This window comes from Dermacentor andersoni, chromosome 2, assembly GCF_023375885.2.
Source record: "Dermacentor andersoni chromosome 2, qqDerAnde1_hic_scaffold, whole genome shotgun sequence".
In the NCBI taxonomy this organism is placed as follows: domain Eukaryota; kingdom Metazoa; phylum Arthropoda; class Arachnida; order Ixodida; family Ixodidae; genus Dermacentor; species Dermacentor andersoni.
Genome location: NC_092815.1, coordinates 62,463,596 through 62,488,900, shown reverse-complemented (window position 1 = coordinate 62,488,900; position 25,305 = coordinate 62,463,596). Strand labels below are relative to the sequence as shown.

Genomic DNA, 25,305 nt, shown 5'->3' with positions numbered 1-25,305 from the left:
ACATGTCTCAAAACTTGTCCCATCGGCTTAAGCGGATTGTTAAACATGTGAACAAATTTAGACCTACGCGTATTTTTTGTCAGCAGTGGCGCATACCTTTCCATGACGTGAAAAAAAAACGACTTAAAGAAAGGATCTCCAGATATCAAAACCCTCAGACCACACGTGTCTTTAAATTGATTACTTTTCTGTTATAAACATGTAAGTTAGACTTTGTTGTCGATACGACCCATCCTATGCGCGCGCACTAGAACCTATTGCCTGGTCAAAGTACATGCGTTCATTGTTAATTATTCGCTACACATATGTCGCACTTACAAAATAACATCGTTATTTATTGCGTCAGTAATACCAATTCACAGTTAGCTTCCAAAATATTCTCGCACTAGCTTATCTGCGCAGAACAGTCTTATTATTTGTACTGAAGAAGGTGTGGAAACTTCTTCACTCTAAATATTTATAAACGAATATACAAGGCCAAGTATGAACGGCCTGCATTTTAATTATAATTCAAGTGTAAAGTGTTCAGGAAGGCATCGTGTCTGCGTTGCATTTAGAGGCCGCGGTGTGATGAGACGTGATGGAGCAATCGAAGGGTTAACTCGCGAGCGCTCTCTGAAGTCGTCCGCAGAATGGCAAGCAGCAGCCACGAACGAAAAGCGTGTTTCAATTCAAGCATAATTCTGTTCGTTCTGTGATCATAAGTGGATGCGTTCGTACGTGCAGCATCAATCAGTGAGTCATTAAAACGATGCGCTTCAAAGTACAGGTGCTTCGCACTCGTGGTTTCCCAGCGCACCTTAATCACGCATTCTTGCACGTTACGTCCTCTTGTAATCATTTTTCTTCCAAAAACTTGATACTCCATTCCACCCCTTGAAGCTGGTTGACTAGCGAAGCTGTGTTGGGCGGCATGGTGGTACGACTGCACGTATAACACAGAGTTACACGGAAATGCTTTGCAGCAGCAACACGCGCACGTGCTACGAGAAAAATCAAGCCGCGTGTCGTTTCGGCACCCCCTTTATGCTGAGCAAGAGGACGCTGGTGGGTTCGATTCCCTTTTCTAAAGCTTCCTCTAAAGGTAAGCTAAAGCTTCCTCTTAAAAGCCCAGCTATGTAAGGCAATTGAGGTCACATATTTTTTCTACAGTAAGCTTTACACTGGCTAACCTGTTTCTTTTTCCTTACAGGCGTATGTTACGAGCTGCCAGATAGCCATAATCACCAGTAAAGACCCTTACTAAGCATTAATTACCAGCGCCAGCAAAGCCAACAAGGCCAACAACCTATAAATAAAGGGATGATTGTTTCAAAGCAACCATAAAAAGTAATAAAAGCAGGTGGCAACGTATTCGATGTGAGTGGTGAAAGATCTTGGTATGCAGCGACAGGACACAGGCCTCGGGTTGACTTGAAAGTAGGCCGCAGTGCTCTCGGCTTTAAAGGTCTCGTTGAAGAGACATCTGCAGCATAACTGATGATGTTCACAAGTGAGAGGAAGACGGTGTTCAAGGCACAATGAGAGAGGAAAATCACCTCAACCACATCAAAATTCACCCGCTAAGAAAGGCAGTAATAAAATATCTGGGTAGTAATGGAATATTTGATGTGTCTGCTATGCGAAACTCCATGCAGATATACAAATGAAAATATAAAAAATCTGTCCTGCCAAAGCAGGAGTGTCTTTCTGAACTGCCAACGTGCCAGCAAAGCCGCTTGATGCCTTAATGAAAACTTTTTTGTTTATTTTTACTTTTTGTTTTAATGCACTCGGCGTGCCCTTTCGGTCATTCCCGAGTTCTGTTCAATATTAAATCCTTTCAGGCTTTTAGGGTAGGATTTTCGTCGACGCGCAAAGGATTTGGAGCGCTTTCGCAAAATGAAACCCCGCTGGGTCCTCGAAGCACGAAGGTGCAATTTAGGACAAAAAGATATGTGATGAAGGAGAGAGGGGGAGAGAGCAATTTTGCACATACTTTTCAGTGATAATGACGGTGAATATTTCTGTCTAGAGAACGAGTGGGTTGACAGTGTAGTTTGCTATGAAAAGGGAGGAAGTCCAGAAGGGTGGATGGATGAATTTTATAAGAACTGAATATATTAGTTATACTTAAACCAAGAAATTAACTACCTAAATTAAAAGCTACCATTCTGTATTTCTCTCTCCCCCTTACTCACTCACTCAATGTCGTGAAAATTGTCCGCCTTTCTTCATTTGTTAATTTGACTCTGTTGTATGACTTAGCTACCTTACAGAAAAACATTCTTTACAGGCAAATTTGGTACATTTTAGTGTGTAGCGCAACCCAGCTCATGTTGCCTATGTAATTGAAGTCGCGATCCCTATTGCGGTTTACTAGTTATTGCGTCTTTCTTTTCTTTGTCTGCGTTTTTGTGAGGCGAGCACCTTTCTTTTTTTTTTTTTTTTGCTTTTGATCAATAGGTTTGGTATGAGTCGCCGATAGTATGACGAAGACAGTAATCATTCGTCTATCTTATTTTTTAAATCATGTTTTTCTCATCGAAAATAAACATAATTGACTAATGTCTAGCCGTGCGGCGTCCGCACAACTGAGATGATCGCTCTATGATATCACATAAGGACTTCCACGTGTTACTGTGAACTTCTCTTTACGTACAAATTAATGGCAATTATCTTGTGTCTCTGTGTACTTCACGTCAGCGTGTGTAAGTGAATGTGTATGGTTTCGTAACACCTTGAAGTTTTCTTTCAAAGCGTTCTTACTTTTCAAGTGTAGTATATTTTGTTGCTATTTTTGGTTTTGTAAACGATGTTTGAAACAACGTAGTATATATGCAGACAGTAGAAATGCCAATTTTCATGTGTGCCAACAGAAATGTGGAGATGGCTAATCATGCACATGTTTGATCGGAAAAATGACCAGCTGGTAAATTATAATTTTGATGCGAAGCATTCTTTTCCGAGTGCAGCCATTCTTTGCCGAGCACTGCCCTGCCCGCCCACCGGTGGGCGGGGGTTGGGGTATCTCGTTTGTTATGTGGGCAGATTCCGCTGATTGTGCCGTCTAAAATTGTACCACAGGGGCGAAGGCGTTTTGTGTAGGCGGTACCCAGTCGTAAGCATTGTATAAGGGTTTCTGTGTTTCTTTCTAAACGCAATGGAATGTTGAATTCAGTTCGCGGATCAATATATAGTAGATTAAAACTTTTGGAGTTTTGTTCAAACCACTCCTTTCTACATATTTTGAATAACTTTGCTTTCAAAATCCAGTGCAGTTCACTGCCTGAGATTGTGAGGGAATTCATGTCATACTTGCAATGCGCTTGTTGTGCTGCTGCATCAGCTGCCGTGCTGTGTCGAATATTAGAATGATCTGGTATCTATTGAAATACTAATTCTGCCCTTTGTTCGCCTTTGAGAGCTCTTTGAGGGCCTCCTAAAAATATGATAGCATTATTCGCGTTGTTTTCGTGATGCAGAACTATGTGGCTGCTTTGTGGGAGTCGCTGTCAATAATCCACTTGTGCGCCTCTCTTACTGAAGGCATAAATTTTATTGCACGTAGGACAGCGAATAGTCCAGCCGTCTTTGATGTCGCACAGGATAACCTATATGATTCATGTATGTTGAAGTGTTGCTTTTTAAGGAACTGTGTACGTTATACATGAGCCGTCGCCATTGAATTAAGTCTCTTAACCTTTCGTCGCTTTTCGAGCCTAAACGCCAAGAATAAAACAATATTTGCCAATATTTACAGAGCTTTTAATTTGTAAGTTCTCTTTGACTCAGTGGTCATGCAGTCCAGCACCAGAATTGGCTAACCTCTTCTCCTACGAACAAATCTAGCGTGAGAAATTTTTGCTAATACGAGCCATGATGAACACGGAAGACAAGCAGTGACCACCAAGTATTTTTTTAGCGTTACCGTCGCGGCTCTCACACGGGAGCCTTGTTCACAATAACAATAACGCGATAAACAGCCCCTTAAAAGGAAGCCCTACGTGGGTGCCAACTCCAATGCCGTGTATGAAACTACATGTAATTACCAAAACCAGACATCGCTGTCCTATAACCTGCATCCGTGGAGCATCTTAAGCAGACAAACGGGATGTATCAGTGTACAGCTGACGTAAATGTGTTACCTTCTTCATAAGGGTGATGCAAAAATCGTACTTACGTATTAGTGTTATATTTCAGAGCGCCGTATGATACCCGCCATGGTTGCTTAGTGGCTGTGGTGTTGGGTTGCTGAGCATGAGGTGGCGGGATCGAATCCCGGCCACTGCGGCCGTATTTCGGTGGGGGCTAAATGCGAAAACACCCGTGTACTTAGATTTAGGTGCAGATTAGAAAACCCCGAGGTGGTCCAAATTTCCGGAGTCCCCCACTACGGCGTGACTCATAATCAGATCCTGCTTTTGGCACGTAAAACCCCATAATTTAATATAGCGCCGTATGATACACCAATTTTGTTCGCTTGAGATGTGCTATTATGTGCAGTTTACAGAATGTGGGTATCATTTTTTTCATTGCTGAGTTAAAGTCTAAGGCTTGATAATGTTGTTTCTTTTTTATTTCTTGAAAATGTGCCCCATTGAACTATTTTTATTAAGAATCAATGGCCCGAATAAAGAATCTGCTTCCTACAGTGAGTAGGTTCATTTTTATTTTTGATTTAACACAGTTAATAATATTTTGTGGAGTGGTTGTGGAGAAAAACGAGTTCTTTGCTCCCTTGACTTTCTATAGGGGTTATTTAGATAGGATAGTCGAAACATCTTAAGTATGTTATATAGCGTTACTGAGTAACCTAGTATACACACGTGACAAATTACCATCGTTTCGGTTCGGATTGGCCACCAAAACCTTGAATGTAAAGTGACTATAAAGACGTGCATGGTTTGATTGTGTTTCTTTTGGCAATCACGTGTGCCTGATTCCCGCTAATATATTGGCCTGACGAAGCGCACTGTTGAGCAGGCGCATCCGTCGACACGTGTTGCTTCTTGACATCCTTTTGGTGCTACTTGTGCCGCCTCCCGAAGTTCCCACTTTCGCCGACGTGGACATACGGATGGCTCACGCATGCCATGGCCTCAACTTTTTTTTATTTACTTCTGAGGTTCTACGTTCCAAACTGCAATCTGGTTAAAGGGGTAAGACGTAGTTAGTAACTCTTAATAATTTTTACTTCCCGATGTTTTTTAACGTGCACCTTAGTCCCGGCACAAGAACGTTAGCGCATTTCGCCCCCATTGGAAAGCAGCCACCGTAACCGGGATCGAGCCCGCGACCTCAAACTAAGTAGCACAATGCCACAGTCACTAAGCTACCGTGGGAGGTCCGCGAATTTTGTTATTCTTCAGTTTATCTTTCAGATTCAAGAGCGTTTCAGATTCACCACGTTGAAGCTTTCGGCTTGGCCCATAGGCAATCTTCACGTGTGTGAGTCTCATAGGTTACCAGAGCCTGGCCCGCTTAAGATGACCGCACGCACTCACCGATGACGATGAGATGCGTCGTGAGTTTCCGTGTCCAGTCTTTCTTGAAGTCCACCGCGCACACATAGGAGCCGTTGTCGGCGTGCCGCAGACGGTCTATGCTGAGCACGGCGGGTGTCTGGATGACCGAAAAGTACGCACGACCCTGCAAGCTGCTACGCTGCGCACTTTGACGGATCTGCGACAGGCTCCCCGTCCTTGGATTGACATCTACGCTATACACGGGGTTGGGGCTGGAGTCCTTGAACCAGCGGATGCGCACCGGGAAGTCACCGACTCCCGGAGCGCTTATGTCGCAGCTCAGTTGCACCTGGCTGCCATCGAGCGCCGTCACCGTCTGTGCCTCGGCTGCAAAAAAAGAAAAAAAAAACGTTGCTCTGAACACTTTGTGCGAAGCTTAGAGAATAGAAGTTCAAACCACGGTAACATATTCGAAACCTATTTAGCTTTCTGTCACTCTGATAACGCGCATGTGCAAAACAAGAACCAGGTAAAAGCGGGAGCCAACGTTTCGACAATAAGACTTCTGTTTTTCAAGGCGTATGTCGTTCGCGCATCTAGCGGCAGCATCATTATCAGAAGAAGAGTTTCAGCAACGACAGGGCTTTCACAAAAATGTCCTCAAAGCACGGAAGTATACCGCTAAATAAGTGACTAGAACACAGCATCTGGCGGTCATTTCGAGGGCACCACAAGAAAGTCGTTATTGCATCGACGTCTGACATTTCGATCAAACGTATGTACGTGGGCTCAACCGCTGCCAGCAACCCCTCGCGTCTAGTTTGATACCGCGGGTCCCTCGCGTCCTCGAGAGCAGTTATGTTTGTCGGGCATGGTGCCTAACATGATTGGTTAGAGTGCGTGTATTGATTCTTATCCCGGTGAGTGCCGGGGTCTGACGGTTTCGACTCAGCCAAATTACTGTTATCAAAGACAAACCGCACGAGACGAGAAAAAAGAAAGACTCCGTCTGCGCTATCTTATCGCTTTGTTTTTATGTCGCTGTATTAACTTTTACGGTTGTCCGAAATTGGCGCTGACGAGCCATGCGTGTGCGACTCATGTGCGACTCCTGTCGCACTCGTTGTCTTTCAGTGTTGACACTGGCCTGCTGCCTCCTATTGTTTCCAATGGCCGAACGCACCCTCTTTCCCACAAACCACGCTAACTTTTCTCGGGGGAGCCACGTGTATCGATTCCGCCATAACATTTACTCCGTCTTGTTTGTTTCACTTCAATTCTGCTCGGAAAGCCTCGATTAGTGATGAAATGGAAAGTCAATTTGCTCCACAAACACAACTGGCGCGCCCTGTTCTTGCTTATCTGTGGGATCGAGTGCCTAAAGTGGCTTTGTCTTGGCTCGGATTTTTCGACCGAGATGACAAACGACGGCAGTGCGAGTTGGCTCCTTGTTTTTTGAGCTGTTGCTGCGACGGAACGAACGATTAATGGGTACGTCAGGGCATTCTTTTCGCACGAATATTTCCAGCACCGCGAAGATTATTCCATCGATGAAATTGGTGTGAGAACGTGCGGAATAAATCTAGGAGTTGTTTTACGGGCACAAGGATTCCGTACTCTCAGCATAACGCACATATGCGAAGAACTGCGGCACCTATTTAAGCAGTCAAGAAAAAGAGAAAACTATGTCCACATTGTATTATCGTTACACACATTCCATTTGCTTATTTATCGGAACAACAATACGAGACCTTCGTATGCGTGTGAATGTAATATCCAGCCTAGTCAGAAAAGGACAAACAAAATAAAAGATGGCGCACGCAATAAAACAACGTCACCTATGCAATGTTCGCGTTAGAATTGCAGCTTGCTGGTTTTAAACATGCTAGTTTAAACGGCGGGCAGCCCCGTTATGCTTCGAACTAATAATCATAAAGAAGGAAGCTATATTTCAAACAACAAAGATCTCTTTAGAAAACGAGTACATCTTGATCTTGTTCTCTTCTAGTTCTGCTTACATTAAGGTTGGTTAGAAGTTGTTTCTCATTCTGATTAACTAGACGAAGTTTTCCGCAACACCAATCTCACCACATAAAGCCTATAATGGGAAAGTGGATCGTCCAGTCTTAAATAAGCATGCCTTTGTTTAGGCTGATCGAGTTCTAGCGCGGTAAAGCATGCTAGCCTTATCGCGAGTAAGTGCTTTGACGACGCAGGGTGGGTGCGGAGATTTCTGGAGCATCCGAATGGTGTTCGCGGATTGCGTCCTTTTTCTGCTGCAACTTCTTCGTGACTCCCAGTCTTGGGAGCCATGACAGCGTTTCGCGCGCATGACCGTCCACGTTCGCACTGTCCTTAATTCTAATACGCAGCCCCAACTACTGCAAAGGCACAAAATATTTCGGAGATTCTTCACCACACGCTCATGTACTCGTAAGTTAAATCATGGTATCCGAAACCTACACGCTATGAAATTTATTCCCAATTCTCGCCTACAGACACGACGTTTTAATGTATGCTGCATATGCTTAGTGCCCTGATGCTGAATCCGGACAAATTGCCCTTGCAGGACGCCTTAGTAAAGAAATGTCGCTAGGAAGTCCAAAAAAGTACCAATGTCACTTTCTGCCATGAAAACAATTAGGAGGCACATTTTAAACCACTTCGTACACATACCAGCACTGAAGGCAAAGTCAGTGTAGTGGTCATGACGGCATCAATCCTTCATGCAGATAATGATCCTGCTCCGCCCGCATAAACATTCACTAATCACAGTCGAATGCTAATTTATTTCATAATTAGGATACCGCTAGCTCGGAGGCAATGGCACGAGCTTTACAGTGAGGTAAGACTAAACTTAGCCTTCGACCTACCCTGCCTACGGTACTTGGGTGACCCTAGATTACCTCGAAGCCTATTCACAAGACACGCAATTCTCTTATTCTCTTTCAGATGCCTAACGATCGCCCAACTTCAAGTAAACCGTGTTTCTAATTCTGATGAAACAGATTGAAAGATGACTGCACCTAAACAGGAAGCATGAAAGAAAGACAGTAGAAGATGTCACTGAATTCTAAAAACTATGTAGTTACGAACAACGTACGCCTCCTTTCTCTCACTGTGGTCCCTTCGCAATACTTTCTCTTACGCTTCATGGAGGGAGAGTTAAGGTTGCGACATAAAGGTTTCCCTTACGTTTCTTGGAAGGAGGGGTGAGATTGCGACGTAAAGGACAGAAAATAAGGGTGTTTTGAAGGGCATAATTTCGTTTCATTTGCAACCGAAAAGCTACATCTCGAAAACAGGCCTTTAGAGAGGTTCGACATTCAATCCGACTGAAAGAAATGCCAGGAAACGTTGGCAGTCTGCACCGGCTCTTCGCAGGAACCAACCGCGACAACGACGACGATACTTTTTTTCGCGTGTAGGTGCGTACCTCAAACCACCACCACCTCCTCTCCTTTTCCATCTTTCACCTCACCCTTCTTTCCTTCCTTTTAGCTTTCTCAATCGCCTTCTCCCTCCCTTCACCCTCCCTTACCCTCCACTCGTCCTTTCATAGTGTCGGAGTTTTGAACTCGGTCGCCCGAAGAGAGGTTCTCGTTCTATATCTTTGAAACGCGCTGTCAGCGCCTGCGGACGGATTTTTGTGTCTTCTGTTTTCGGGTGGCCTTTCATTTTCGATCTATGGGTCGCTGGCTCTAACTTTATCTTTCTTTTTTTAAAGTCTCGTCTCGTTTCTCCGGTGCATCTTGGTTCTCAGCTTCCGCATTCGCTCTGGCACTGGTGCGACATTCGTTTCTCGCGACCACGTCGTGAGGCACGAGAAAAAGCGATGTTCACCACATATGAAAAAGAAAAAATAAGTAGTTTGGAGGAGGGGCACGGAAAAGTGAGTAGGCCACTCAGAAATACCTTTTATACTTTGTTTCTTTCCCTTTTTTATATATTATTTTTTTTCCTTGTCTAGAAGATAATCTTACAGGAGGGTGCAGGTGAACGCTCAGATGCAGAGAGTCACGTGAATAAGGCTGAGAGGCGCTTCACTCAGTGCATCCTATTATTATTATTATTATTATTATTATTATTATTATTATTATTATTATTATTATTATTATTATAATGAACGCAGCAGCGTTAAGGGCCCCGTGTCACAAAAAATCCGGCGTTGGCGTCTAGCGTAGACCGTCTTTCCGACAAAAAACTTTGAAGCACGCATATCCAACCATTCTTTTATCAACAAAGTTTCTCATTCCTCGTCTTTTATTATTTACAAAGCTATTCTTTGGAATTTCGAGAATGACAACCCACATACAAATGTAATGTAAAAAAAACTCCGACAGCACGTACCTTTTGTGTTAGATCTTCTCAAATTTAAAGATTAGAATTGCGAAACAGTAACAGGAGATCAGACCACGCAAGAGGCCGCGTTTACACTAGAAAGATTGCATTCGTGAGTCATGTTTGCCGCTAGCGCTTCTCGGTAAACATTATGGCTACATAAGCTGCAGTTGCCGGGAAGCGTCAAAATCATTCAGGGATCTTTGAATGCTATCCCGTTCCACTCTGAAAGACGCAGCTCATGCGTCCTCCAAATTTATTAATATTATTATTATTATTATTATCAGGTTGAAGAACAAGAACACCTTCCCCCGCGCGCACACACACACACACATTATATATATATATATATATATATATAAACACACACTTGACAGGAAAAGGGAAGCGAGCAGGAGGCTTGCAGCTGTCACTGGAAAGGGCCCTACCCCTGCCTACTCTTCAGGAAGAACGAGACCGAAACACAAAAATGGAAGACAGGAAGAACGGGAGGGGAGAGGAGAGAGAGAGCAAGATGACAAATATCAAACAATAAAGCAAAACACACGCAGACCAGCTCACGCATAGTACCTCACACTACTAAATAATGTTAAAATAGCCCAAAAGGACAGAATGGTGGGCTAGTTGGTATGACATTATTCACGCAGTAGAGCAGAACCATCTGGACGACGAAGCGAATGCGCTGTGTCCTGTCCTTTTCTTTCGCCGTCCATGTGCTTCTGCGCTGCTGTGGAAATAACGTAAAATAGAAGAAACAATGTCTGACGTTTTGTCATTTGAATATAGAAATAACCTACAAACGTAACCCTAAGTTAGTTGTAGGTTATATATATGTATATATATATATATATATATATATATATATATATATATATATATATATATATATATATATATATAATGTGTGTGTGTGTGTGTGCGTGTGCGCACGGGGGGGGGGGGGGGGGGGGTGTTCTCGTTATGATTTCTTACACGCTGTTTTCTGTAAGGTTTGTCTGTTTGGGACCGACATTTTCTCTCTCAAGTCAGGTCAACTTGCAGTGGCTGGCGAAATACGATATATATACTTTCAAAATGTTGGCCGATGCAACTACTGTGACCTCTTTGTATTTTCTTTGCGGGACGACGACGTCGTCTCCATGCTGCATTTCGAGTGTTCTGCATCTGTTTAATTTCTTTTCTAATGCGAAGCAATCTAAGTCCTCATTCTTGGCACGCTGTGATAGGTAGGTACTTTGGTAGGTGGGTAGGTGGGTGGGTGGGTGGGTAGAAAATAATGTGACGAACGGTGGAATCGAACCTTTTGGTAGATCACAGCAACCCAGTTCTCTAACCACAATCGCCACGATTATTTCTTTTTCTTTATTAAGTCATAATCGCTCACATGTCTCACTCGTTCCAAAGCCAGCCAGCTCATTAAAACGCTCGACGAGCGCGTCCCATGCAATTTCCTTTTCTTTCTTTGGGACAGCTTGCGCTCTGACACGGCGCGTTAGCTGTGCTATCTCCGCGGCCGGCCCAGTTTCCTCAGTACTTCCCTCGTAGCCAGCTACGCTGACATTGTGTGACGTTGTACCAACTTCATGATCATTGGAGTTAATCATGCTTTAACATTTATTCGCTAGAGTGTAAATTCCATCATCGTTTAGCGTACACCACATGACATAGCCATCGGTACGTACGACTGCCTAACTCTTAGTCTTTTATGATGTTACAGTCTGTGTTTCTCTCTCTTATGCTCCTCAACTACCTATGGTGCTCTTTTTTTCCTCCCCCTCTTTGTGTTGCGTTCCTTTTTTTTTTTGCTTTATCCTTCCGTCTCCCCTTACCTCTCCACCAGTGCTGGGTAGCAAACCGGATATCTATCTACCGGTTAACCTTCCTGTCTTTTGCGCCTTATTTATCCATTTCTATCCATTTATAGGCTAGTCGTTCGACGTGAGACGAACGACTAGCCTATAAATCATCTCGTTGCTACTACGTGATCGTATTCAACGTGCTCTTCATCTTGCTGCTGTTGTGACAATGACGTGCGCTCGCAGTCCACAAACATAACTACTCAATTTACAGAAACAAGTTGGTTTACCTGGTAACGCTTTGCGGAACCCCCAAAAATGCTAGATATTAACGTACATACAAAATGCTTTGCAGAACATTGACTTTGACATTGCGTGGCATGAGAACAATCTTTTGTATCCTTTCTTGTAATTTTATGCGTGCAACCGTCTCTACTTTTACGGCCAGATCAAACTTTCTAGCAGTCGCTTTGTTCTTATGAGAAACCTCATTTCAGACTTAGAAACAGAGGTTACGGATCTAAGCAGACGGAGACGAAGTGAGACACAAACGACATATACGGCCGCCAACTTGTCTTCGTAGCTTTCACGTCTCCTTTATTTTTACTTTTTGTATATTTCCACACTACAGGCGTACAATTAAGAAGCGCGAGTGATTGCAATAACTGAGCCAAAATAAAAGAGAAATTTGGTTCGATACGCATTTCGCTGTCCCGCAAGTAGACGCACATCTCTCCCGGGCGAAAAGCGATGTCACGCTGTTGTTTGTCTAGCACAGGACAGCTGTCGTTCGCGACTCGCCTGGCCATCCCCAGTGATTGGGCAGACACGTCGCACGGACGTGGGGGTTCGGGATTGCTGTGCTCCGGACCGGACCGGAAGGTGCATGCGCCGAGCCACCGAGACGACGAGCAGAAAGGAAAAAGTGACGAAGAGAATGAAAAGATAAAATGCACTTCTTTGCGGAACCTTGCGTGAGAACGCGCAGGCTATGGAGCGGCCATCTCGGAGTGTCGCTCGTTAACGCCACTGTCGTGGGCAGCTATATCGACCGACGTCCAACCAACTGCTCTCGCTCTACCTCTCCTTGGGCCCTGCCAAATTATTGTCATCTTTGCCGTTGCACCCTATCTGGTTGCTTTTCATTCCCCATTTCTTATCATTCCTTCTTAGTATATCTTTTCATTTTCCCGTCTATTCATTCGCGTCGCCATCGTTCTTTGTTGAAGATAGTTGGAGATCATACGGCTCGACTTCGTCAGTGTTGACTCAGCTTCTTTTTTTCTGGCGAGCATTTACTTGCTTTGTGTTCGGTATTTTCTTCTTTACATGAAAGTTAACGCGCTCATTGTATTTCGAGTTTCTCCGCGGGTGCGTGTTATCTTCAAGAAAAAAAATGTTACCATCTCTCATCGCGAATAATTGGGCATTTCTTCTTAATTACGACATACCTGTTCCAAGCAACGCCAAAGGTCTTCTCTCGGTTAGTATAAATACAGCGGTTGGAAGCAAAATACATCGGCAGCAGTATGAATATTCCCCGCTCAAAGACGCCTTCGAAGTTTGCTTAATGAAAAGTCCGCGAAACCTTGATGACATAACCGCATGCATTTCTCCAGCATACGGAAGCTTGTTGATGTGATCAGCATCGAAAATTTCTAGGTAGATGATAAAAAGTACATGCTGCACAAAACAAATTTTAATAAGCAACTTCCTGAGTATTCATGAGCGTAGACAAGCCTCATATTATCGGTGTGGAGTCGTTCATAGTTTACTTCCCTTAGCAAAATAAGAAGATGCAAAAAAGTCTAATGAGGTCTCACCTACGTATTGAGCATGTTTTTTTCTTATGCCGGCCCTTCTCCTACGTTTCTGCCTAGGCTTTCTTTTCCCAGTCTTCGATGCCTATTATTACTCGATATTGTTACTTTCACATATGTGTATTAGATCACGACTCCCACGTTCCCGTTCCATTCACATGCGGGTTTGTTTTCTCGCTCTCTCCTGGTTTCCTACGGTTTTTCGCCATTCCTGTTTCTTTCCCTTTCGCGATTTGTGTATCATTTTACCGCTCTTTCTTTGGGAGGGAGCTCCTGCCGCAAATAGACTCCGGAGGTGCCGGATGGCACCATTTTCGGCGGCCCTCATAACAATGAACCCGCTCTTCTTGCTTCACGCCTCCTTTCATTCTCCATATGCCCGACACCCCATCGCCACCGACTTCCTCCTCACCCAGCAATCTTGTTCGAATTTCCCTTCCACCCCCTTCATACTCCAACCCCGCCTCGCACGCAGCCAGCGCCTCAGCGTATTCCGGCACCATGTGATGCTCACCAGAGTAATGTATAGAGGCATCCAAGCTTACTATATAATACATGAACGCGGAGCAAAGCAGAAGTGTAGCACGCGGATGCCAACAATTCAAGCGACTCCCTCGCTTCCTGCCTTCGGCCTTCTTGTCTTGCTTCTGCTGTTCACCTCTTCTTCGAATCCTTGTTGGCTCGCCCGTTTGACCAGAGACATACAGGGCGCAACGAAGTTGCGCGTGCGAGTGGCGTTCCGATGGCGACGCTGTCTGCTTCCGGAGTTGCGGATGCCGCCAGCTCCTCCTCGTACTTCCTCTACGACAACGGCGACACATCCGATGCATGCGCAGCCATTCCGCGCTTCCCCGGTGTTCTTCACCCCCCTTGTCGTCGTCGTAGTAGCGCGACCAAATAATGGAGCTGACAAGGGTTCTCGCTCCTCTGCTTACACATCGGATACATGCAGCTTGGGAAAAGCAGAAAGCGGCGAAAAACCGGAGGCTCTTCTTTAGCCCGTAGCTAAACGCAGGCGCTTTCTCTGCGAGAGGACGATGCTACAGCCTGATAATTAAAACAGCGCGACATGAAACTACTACCGTAAAGGTTTTTGTATCGCTGCCTTTATTATTTGCTGTCTGTCTCTCTCCAGTATCCTCCATGTATATTCGAGAAAGATTCTGTACTTGACTATATGTGAACTCCCCGCGGTTGTGAAGGAGCCCGAGTGGTCATGAAAAACGCTTCACGAAAACGAGAAGCGTTCCCAGATGATTCCTGTTCAAATCTGTATTTTCTCTGAAGTTCCTTATCCTGCTTCTCGTAAGTCGAGTTTACAGCTGCAAACTGCAGTGATCTCAGCATGGCAAGGCGGGCGACTTTCCTAGCGTTGAATAGGAGAGCCAAATAAAGAAATGGGTGAGGTTAAGTATCAGGCTATGACAACGCTTGAGTATGAGTGAGGCAGTGAGTGAAATTGGGTGCCCGCAGGCGACAATAAATGAAGCCGACATTCCTTCCCAACCACCCCTGAGTGGGATAAAATTTATTCTTGACATTTGTATTTCTTTTTTCTGTTTGCTTCCTCTCATAAAATTTACACGCATTACCCTCGGTGAACGCGCTTCAGTGAATGCGCTCGCTACTTGGCCCCTGGGTTATGTGCGACTCCAAATCTTGGAGACACGGAAAATCGACTGACTCGGCGTTCTCGCTTTCTAGATTCACGGCTGGCAAAAGCGTGCAGCGCTATTTACCAGAAAAGATGGACTTGCACGGCGTGCCCCTGCCACCAACGGTGCTGAGGGCTCTGGAGCCGGAGTGAGACGAACATGCGGAATTATATGACTGCCGGTTCACTGAGATGAAGGCAACAATCAGTAGGGTGAATAATGAAGAAGCCACGTGATTACAGCCCACTTTCGCACCAGTAATAAAATGGGCACATTGTTACAGTCGTTTACTTCGCAGAATGCGGGAAGAATTCCCTCTTTAACTACTGGTACGTTGAAATTTCGCCGCCTGTGGTGTTGAAGAAGAAAATCTTACTGGTCAGCCTTTAGGTTTTTTACTTTTTATTCGTTCCGCGGTTTAGGTAACGAGCGTGTAACAAGAAAAATATACGAAAACAACTTCAGTTGCCTGTATGCTTCTACATAAAGGTCTTGCTTCTTTTCTCTTTCTTTCTTCGCCACATAACAAGTACCTTAGGTTTACGGAAGAAGGTTAGTTTGGATTCCATTCCCTTCATATTCTTTTCAGGGCTTGATAACTTTTCTGCCTTCATGACTCAAACTTCCTATGGTTTCGGCTTTCTGGAAAGAAAATCTATCTGCTTTCCACTCTAGCCAATGCGCTGCTAGGCATAAAGTAACGTCTCAAATCATCCAGCACTATAGAATTCCGCCCCCATCAATATACGCTCAGCCCACACAAGCTCGCCTATGCTTTTAAGAATTTCTGTTCGTTAATTTGTTTGTTTTCAAATGGATGTTAGCATAGGATTCTCAGACTTGTTTGTTTAGAGCCTTCGTGTCAGCGCTCTATCGTGTTGCTTTTATATTAGCGTCGAGGGTGCCAGCAGGTTTCCTTCACGTTGCTTAGTCATTCTAGCATCCATCTGTTTACCAGGGCTGAAAAATACTCATCCAATTTTTCTGTTCCTCCTTTTTCTCTATGCCATCGTCCGGTGCGGGCAATATGTGAAGGACGAACTCGCATTAACTCGGCCTTCTTCACATATTGGCTCATAGGGTTTTCTCCCAACTTCAATCGACAATACGTGAAAGGAAAGGGTGGTCAAGTAGCTCTATTCAATAACCAGTCGGAAGCCCGGGAAACTCATCTTGCTGAGAAGTAGAAATCTCCTTTGAAGAGGAAAAAAAATCATTTTGTTCCTCTCAAAAAAAGCACTCACTCTGTCCCTTTGAAATTTGAAGCTCGAGAGGCTCTTAGCAGATAATGAAATGGAACCCGGAAGTCTGCAGACAGATCTCCCTACCGAAATCTTGATACAACGCCCCAGAAAATAAGAAATGCCATCCAACGATAATATTTTCTGGAATGATATCGCGCTGTAAGATCAGCTTGTGTCAACACAGATGTCAGCTTTCTTACGGCTGACACAGTGCCCAACTACCGTCTTGGCTGAAAGCCTGTCGGTAGAGATTAGAATTGGTCGTCAAGGAACAATTTAGCTGCCTGTTCATTTCGATCTTATCATTGCTGTTATTCTCTCGGAACGGCTTCATATGCAAAAAAAGAGACAATAAAAGAAAGTGAAAGAAATAAAACCCTTCTGTTATACGGCTTTCAGCTCTACCTTTACTATATATCTTGATCAAAGCGTGATGGCAAACGCGTAAAAACGCACTCAATATATTTTATCTCACCTACATTTCTTTTTTTACGTTTGACTAAAAGATGACTGAGTCTAACACAGTATAACTGGTTTAAGTAATTTTCTATTCTTTGACAAGATTGAAAGGAAAGCAGCAGCCACACATATAAAAAAAGGAAACAAAAATCTTGTTCTTTTTTTTTTGTGAATGCGACATGGTGTGAGTTAGTGAGATAGTTTTCGACTGGCAGCGCTCAGCGTTGTGACCGAATAAATACATTCAAAGAATCAAAAGAAATTGGCGTTGCTTGAGACTCTTATCTTATTTACTGTAACCACAGTTGTCTCATATAGTAGGCCCCTCTTTTATTGCGATACCAATTATAGCCACTTCAGGCGCATTTCTGCCATCGGCGTCACCGTCGCTGTCGCAGTGACGTTCTGTATAAAGTCGACAAACGATAACATCGTCGCAACGCGCCGTATGTTGTATGTGCGAGTGAAAGCACGCTAAAGTGAGCCGATGATGGCGGCTTGATCTCGCGTGCGCAACGGAGGAAAGCGTGGAGGAAGCACGCCGTCTTCCGTCGCGCGAGAAGCACCGGCAGCTGCTCCATATGGCATGGCTGCACGCGGGCCCTATCTTGGAAGCGGTCTGCGATGTGACATAATACGCTTCGTGTGCTCTCTGTTTTCGCCGCTCAATTCGCGTTGAAACGAGAAACAGAACGAAGGTCAATTCGCGGGTACTCACTTTAGGGTTACTCACTATTCGCTTCCTCACTCCAGCGTTTGGAAGGCGAGTTTTCGCGGTCATCAAGTCAGACGTGAGCATGTTTGCTTGTGCGCGCCTGACACCATGTTTGGTAATTTAGTTAGTACGCGAATGTGTACAACTTTATACGGCCGATAAGACTACTGTCCTTACTTAGTAGCTGTGTACTAATTTGTATGGCTGCTTACTAATTTGAATAGTAGACAGCTAATATGCTGTCTACTATTCTACTAATAAAAATGGGCTGGGGTGCGTTTGGCAGGCATTCTCAGATGATGAACAGCAGGTTGCCATTATCCCTCAAGAAAAGTGTATAATAGCTGTGCCTTACCTGTACTCACCTACGGGGGAGAAACCTGGAGACTTACGAAAAGGGTTCTACTTAAATTGAGGACGACGCAACGAGCTATGTAAAGAAGAATGATGGGTGTAACGTTAAGGGATAAGAAAAGAGCAGATTGGGTGAGGGAACAAACACGAGTTAATGACATCTTAGTTGAAATCAAGAAAAAGAAATGGGCATAGGCAGGACATGTAATGAGGAGGGAAGATAACCGATTGTCATTAAGGGTTACGGACTGGGTTCCAAGGGAAGGGAAGCCTAGCAGGGGGCGGCAGAAAGTTAGGTGGGCGGATGAGATTAAGAAGTTTGCAGGGATGACATGGCCACAGTTAGTACATGACCATGGTTGTTGGAGAAGTATGGGAGAGGCCTTTGCCCTGCAGTGGGCGTAGCCAGGCTGATGATGATGATGAATATGCTGTCTACTGTTCGGCCGAAAATGGAACCTTTTTTTCAAGAACAACCTTATATCCGTGCGCCAAGTCTCGTTTTCACACTTTTAGCATTGGTTATCGGGACCTCCAAAATACACGCATAGACGCCTTGGTTATTAGATTCTGCGTGGAGTACCAACCGACACAGAAATTTCAAAGTTTGAAAGTTTGTGGAACACCTCAGTGCATGCCACAAACGCCCCTCAAGTCCCAATTGCATTTTACCGAATCGACAAGTGTCAAATCCCCATTGTCCGTTGTGATTACTGCGTTTTTGTAACTCTTTTTCTTATGGCGTGTGTAAAAAGAGCATGTCAAGGCAGCCCCAACACGACAACAAAATGTTTACGATATTTTCCTGCAAAAAACTCACGGGCATGCAGACCAGCAGAGCAAAGGCAATTTTGTTGTGTTAACTGCTGTAACTATAACATCATCAAAGTTTCGGAGCTTCATCGAACAAATTTCACTGTGCACGCTTTCTATTACGTGGCAGGCGATGAGCTCTTCCCGCAAAATAAATGTGGGCGAGTGTCGTGGACAGCAAGTTTCGTACGCTGGTTCACAACTTCTCGGCGGAGTAAGAGAAGATCCGTCGGGCTATCTGCATTCAATTATGGTACACTGCCTTCCCTCCGCTTTCAATTAGATGTACAGCTGCAGGCGCGCGCTAATGAAAATTAATTAAGAGTCCTACCCAAGGCGGATGTTAATCACCTCTTCTCGGTCGGGAGGTGACGAGCTTGTCAATTACTACTAAAAAACTTGAGAGCCGTGTAACATCAAGAGATCGCTACAAATTTAGATAAGCACGAATACGTGTTCTCTGCGTCTCCATTTATTGCTCCTGCTGCACATTTCTGAAGCAGACATTTAAACATTGTGGGCTCAAAATTAGCGCATATCGCCAACACTCTATAGAAAATAATTGAAGCCAGGCTTGGGTACTGCTCATGTGCAACGTCGCTGACGGTCTTTTTTCGACATATTCAGCTGCATGCGTTCGCTGCTGATAAAACGTTCTATCGCTTCATTCCCCTTTCTTCTTCCAGGGGAATCTCGAGCCTCGCTTCAAGTCGTGCACTTGGCTTGGAATGATGGCAAGTCTAGATGTGCTTGCGTACGGCGTGAACGAAAAAACGCCCGTGTCCCCGGCATTGGGGCAAGTTAAAGATCCCCTAGTGGTCAAAATCATTCCGAAGTCTCATATTACGGCGTGCCTCATAATGAAATCGTGGTTTTTGCACATAAAGCCCTATAATTCACTTTGAACGAAAATTCAAGAGGTTCAATTATGGTCCAGTGTTCACGAAATTCCTCTTAAGCTAGAGCGCTTCGCAAAAAATAGTGCCAGCCAATTACAACACCTAGCATAATGTTAATCATGCTTCCAGCCAGCAGGAATCAGTTCTTAGGAAAGAAAAGTTTTGTAAGTTCCACCCATGTTTTTTTTGTTTTTTTTTTTGCTCTGGCATGTTTCCGTCAATGTTCCCTTCTATCTCGAAGTCGCTGGTAGGTGATATATTTAGTTTATTAGGCTGCACTATACATTTCAGCCAACGTAAAGAGATCCTAAAGTGAATGCGTAATGGCTCAAGTATACATATCCTCCCCTATTACAATATTCTCGAAATATTTGTGCCACCATGAGAAAATGTTCAGCATGTTTGTGCTGGAGGAGCAACATAAGACAGGTTGGGTACAGTTGTTTATTACGCTAGGACATGATTCCCGTCCGTACCGGTAGCATTCTTGAAAGGTAGAATGCAAGAATGCTGGTGTTCTCAGATTTAGAGCACGCAAAAGACCACATGTAAATTAAATTAGTCCCGAGCTGTCTTTCAAAGCATGATTCGCAACCAAATTGTGGCTTTGCACGTAAGCTGCAATCAGATATTACTATAATTTTTTCGGTTCTTGCAATCGGTAAATCATACTATATATAGTTGTAGTTGACCTTACAGTAAATTCGGCGCAGGAAATTACCGATGGGCAAAATTATGTGTCAAGGAACTCTTAAAGAGGTCTATGAAGCATATTTAGAGGGATTACATCATTATGCAAAAATAGTTGGCAGCAATCCACACTTATTACAAATAGCTATATGGTAATAAATAATTTTAACTGCCACTTGAGCGTTTTTGTGCATCGAAGCCTGACCCTAGCTTACACCGCTGACACTTTCATTTCACTCAGTATTGCGCTCAAGATAAACCGCCCGTTTAGTGTTCTTACGCCTCATTTGTGCTTAGTTTCCCGTTAGCTATGTGAGCAATATAAAGGTGCAATGCTATAATTGTGTGGCGCCTGATTGGACAATTAAGTTATTGTGCCATTTCGTTTATCTTGCCATACAAAGGAGGGGGGGGGGGGGGGGGGCGTCCGCCTATATAGATGCAATGACCAAATTTACAGAAGAAAGACTTTTCTTTAGACCGATTGACCGATTGATGCAAATTAACTCAGAAAGTAGTCCTTTTTTCACTCCTCGTCTGCATACTTCGTTCATTGAGGTGGTGACTTTCTTAGCGTAAACTAAACGATCAAAGAGATCTATAAAGGGCTAGAACAAAACTATAAATGCACTTTACTATTTAATTTAAAATTCCAGGAAATGGCACCAGTTGTTCATCGAGAATTTTCGGTAAGTTCCCGTAACTTCCAGTAATTTCTCCGTGACATGGTCTGGCTGGTGTTTTTATTGCACTAGCAATTATATGGCACTCCAGACGTACTTGTGCCGTCGCGGTCGCCGTGATATTCTGTATAAAGTCCAAGGGCGATAACAACGTCGCCGCGCGCCGTATATACGAGTGAAAGCGTGCGAGGGTGAGCCGGCGATGGCGGCTCAATCTCGCGCACAAGGGAGGAAAGCGGAGAGGACGCACGCCGTGTTCCGTCACGCGCAAGACACCGAGAGGGGAGGGCAGGAAGCGAGGGGAGCGGATCTGTTCCACTCCGGCGCCTGCTGCGTATTGCGCAGCCACGCGGCCCTGCCTTGAAAGCGATGTGCGATGAGCACAGAGCCTAGGTGGGCCGACGGCTCATAGCTTCGTGTGCCCTGTGTTTTCGTCGCTAAGTTCGCGTTGAAGCTAAAGGCAGCAGGATCATGAATTGGCCCGTTGCTGCTGGCACACTTCCTCGCTGTATCATTTTTACAGCGACATTCCGCGGTCATCGAGTGTGATGTGCCCATGTTTTCTTCTGAGCGCGTTACACTCTGCTTGTTAATTTAGTTAACACGCGAATGTTTACATGTTTGCACGGTCAATAAACTCACTATCCTTACTTCATATAGCTGTCTACTAATTCGCCACCGCAATCGATGCTTCGCCTTCCTGGCGAAAGTGCTACATTTTTTTTTTCTTTCCCTAGCCAATTGTGCAACTGTGGCTACTTATTGCTGGTACTGCAGATTGGAGCTGCTTTTCCATCTAGGCCAGAAATACGTGCCTATCACACTGCTGCAGAAAAGTACACAGAGGCCATCGCCATTTCAGTACCGGCAATGCAAACTTTTCACACTCTTTTCTATGCGCTTCACGAGGCAGGCTTCCAGAAGAACAGGTGGGGTGGGGCTTCAATGGCGTCCCTTAACCATCGTATCTAAGCTGCGTGCTACAGGGTTGCATAGCTCTCCGCACCACCTTACTTCTGTGATTTCTCCACCTCTCCTAGTCATCCTCTTCTGTGATGGCATGTCCATGCTAGAACCTTCTCTTCCCGTTTGTTCGGCATCTCTCCTCACTGCGATACCGCTCAAAAGCAAACTGGCGAAGGCTGCAACCCCCATAGTAATGATTCGCAAAGGCAAATGTCGCCCCGATCAGGCAGGCAGCCGTGGCGAGAGCGAGCAACTCGGACAGCGTGGAGGGTGAGGGTGCAAGCACACGCAGAGTGCAGCATGCGACAAGCCCGTTGATCGATGGCCGCACGTCGATGCATCAGCAGCCTCTCCGCGTCCGGGTCACGTGGCAGCCGTAGCGCTCGCCTGCCGGTGGTGCTGCAGCGGGCTCTTCGAAAACCTCCCCCCCCCCCCCCCCGAACACATCCCCCTTTCACACCCACGTACTCCCGCAGCAGCATCGATGCCTCGGTGGTGTTAAAGGCTTGCTGCATGGCCGCCGCTCGCACCGCGGGCAGTGCACCGCTCATTTGGTAGCGCGTGCTGTAAGCGGCGGTGACCGTTTCCTTGCTCGTTCTTCAGAGCCTACTAAGCGACGGCACCAATAAAGATGCCGATACACACCACAATATATACTGTTCTTTCCACTAACGATCGCCATCTGAAATGCTGTGAATTTCTTTTTGTTTGGTGCCAGAGATCAAACAAGCAATCCTATCTTGCATTTAGCAAGAAAGAAATAATGAAAGCCAGAAGTCACATTCCAGAACGACTTCTTGCGTGGTGTCGTGGTGCAACGCCAAACACTACTGTTCGCTATTGCGATGGCATTCGGTGGCTGACGTCACAACATTCATTTTGCTCTTTCTGTCGCCCTCTATGACGCGACATGAAAACAAAGTTAACTGAAAGCATTCTAACAACTATTCCGCCTTTGATTACCATCAACGTATAAGGAGTGGCTCAAAAATGAACTGCCCACCCTCCGCTCGTCTTTCCTTATCTCTTGAAATGATTCTCACGAACCACTGATGCTTTCTACGTGAATATTCTTGTCATTGGAAAGATTCCTTGCAAAAGCGACAAGATCTTGTGGCACAGGTTCGCCGTCAGTGAAGAGTGCAGTCGCTGTTACAGTGAAACTGCTCAGGTGGCTGAGTTCTTACAGTTAGATGACCTAGGCCATGAATACTGCTCGAGTTTATTGGATGTGTTTGCATTGTGGTTAGCACATTTACACAAGGTCACGTGTAAACTACCACTGCCGATCAAAGTGCTAACTTTAAAATGCGTCGTTGTTCGTACTGCTCCCCCCCCCCCCCTTTATTGGAGAACATATAATAATTTTTGAAGCTTCTTCGTCCTAGGCCTGTTTCTTGTTGTTAATTCTCAATGCTTTCTCAATCATTGTGAATGCACAAAGGCACCATCAGTGCTCTAATAAAAGCACATTGTATTTGCATGTATACACAATCTCTTAGTTACTACAATCGCCCTGCATTCTTTCCTTTGCCTTTCTCTAGAACATTTCTAAAACCACAATGCGACCTATGATGTCGTTTCCGTTTCAAAAAATTTAACATGAATATTATTTCTTCTGACATTTTATTTAACTGACCTGCATAATTTATACACTCACAAATTACTTTACACGTATTTGTAGATTGCCGCTGGATGATGATTAATTCTTGCAGACGGAATTTCGTGGCAATGTGTCACTTAATAAACGCCCTATGCAGATAAGAGAAAGTAATACCCACCTGTCATCCACACTGAATGCAGAGCATAATACAAAAGAAAGCAGTAGAATAAACGATGCAAAGCAAAAAGATGAGAAACCAAGGGGCCAAGACCGGGTCCTTTCTTCTAAAAAAGCAAGTGTTGTTGCCGGTGCTGTTTACAATGCTTTCTCGTAGAACGACGACTACAACAACAGCGCTTTGGTTTCTTTCTCTAGACCCAGAGCATCCATTTCAGCAGTCATACGACCGGCGACACAAAGTGCCCGACCATGTTTATAACGTCTTCGCCTCTGTCACATATCACCCAAACTTAGCCCGGCTCGGGCAGCCTAGGTTTCACTGTATTTTGGTGCCATAAAGAATAAGGAGGGACGAACTAACGCCACAACGTCATTTTGTGCAAGCAACGAGGCCGTAGTTTTTCCATTCGGGCCCACTTCATTTTCTCCGCCGTCGTGTAAGACGTCGTTTTCGCTGCCGTCGTAGCGTTTTGTGCGCGATCTGCGTCGATGACTGTGGCGTTCCCGCAGTGGCCTATGAAAGCCGACTCGAGCGCAGTTATTCTTCGTTTCTACGGGCCGTCGACAGAAAAATGGCATGCCCAGGGACACAGTGACGCCGATATGCACGTAGGCGTGTTTAGAGAGAGAATGAAGAGGAAAGGCAGGGAGGTTAACCAGATATGAGTCTCCGGTTTGCTACCCTAACCTGGGGATGGGGATAGGGGTTAGAAAGATGACAGAGAGGAAAACGCTAAAGAAAAAGAAAAAGAAAAAGAAACACGCACACATGGAGACACACACAGAAAAGGCGTTCCAGTTAAAGTCGTTCACACAGGCCGGTAGATCGCAAAAGGCGCAATAGCGCTTGCACGGCCTTCTTCTCTGACGGTAGGTCCTTTCGATGTTGTAGAATTCTTTTTTCGGATAGCGGTTGGTGGTCCAGTTGATCAAGTTCGTGGCGAAGGCATTCCCTCTGTGGACTGTACTGCGGGCAGGCGCACAAAATATGGCCAATTGATTCTTCATGGCCGCAGTGGTCACAGGTTGGGGCGTCGGTCATCCCTATGCGGAATGCATAGGCTTTGGTAACAGGCAACGCCCAACCAAAGTCGATATAAAAGCGTGGCGTCTCTACGGCGAAGCTGTGATGGCGCTCGAAGACTTAATGTGGGATCAACTGAGTACAGTCGCGTATTTCTTAAATGTGGCTCATTCCATTGCGCCGCGGTGCACTGCCGAGCAAGTAGGCGGAGCTTCCGTGCTGCGTCAGTTCTAGAAAGAGGAATTGGGACGTGGTGCTCCTCATTATGGGCTGAGCGGGCAGCTTGATCCGCCCGTCATTGCCGATAATCCCGCAGTGACTTGGAAGCCACTGGAAGGTTATCTCATGGCCTGCATCACTTATATGGTGTAACGTCTCTGTAATATGGAATGTTAGTTGTTCGTGCGGTCCGCGTCGTAAAGGTGACAGTAGAGACTGCAGTGCCGCCTTCGAATCGCAGAATATCGTCCACTTGTGTGGCGGCTCATCACCAATGTGATGAAGGGCAGTAAAGAGCGCTGCGAGCTCTGCTGCCGTCGATGATATCGCGTGGGCCCTCTTAAATTTGATTGTTGTAGCTTTCGCTGGAATGATGATTGCCGCCGTGGAGCTGCTT

At 45.1% G+C, this 25,305-nt stretch overlaps 1 protein-coding gene across 3 annotated transcripts in view; it reads right to left on the bottom strand.

The window, feature by feature from the left end:
- Positions 1-25,305, bottom strand: part of LOC126542216 (synaptogenesis protein syg-2-like) — a 291,341-nt gene that overhangs the window by 127,857 nt on the left and 138,179 nt on the right. For all 3 annotated transcript variants that reach the window (XM_050189174.3, XM_050189175.3, XM_055077078.2), the window contains exon 2: positions 5,487-5,834. In XM_050189174.3, the coding sequence (XP_050045131.1) occupies positions 5,487-5,834 (348 nt within the window). The remainder of the gene's footprint in view (positions 1-5,486; positions 5,835-25,305) is intronic.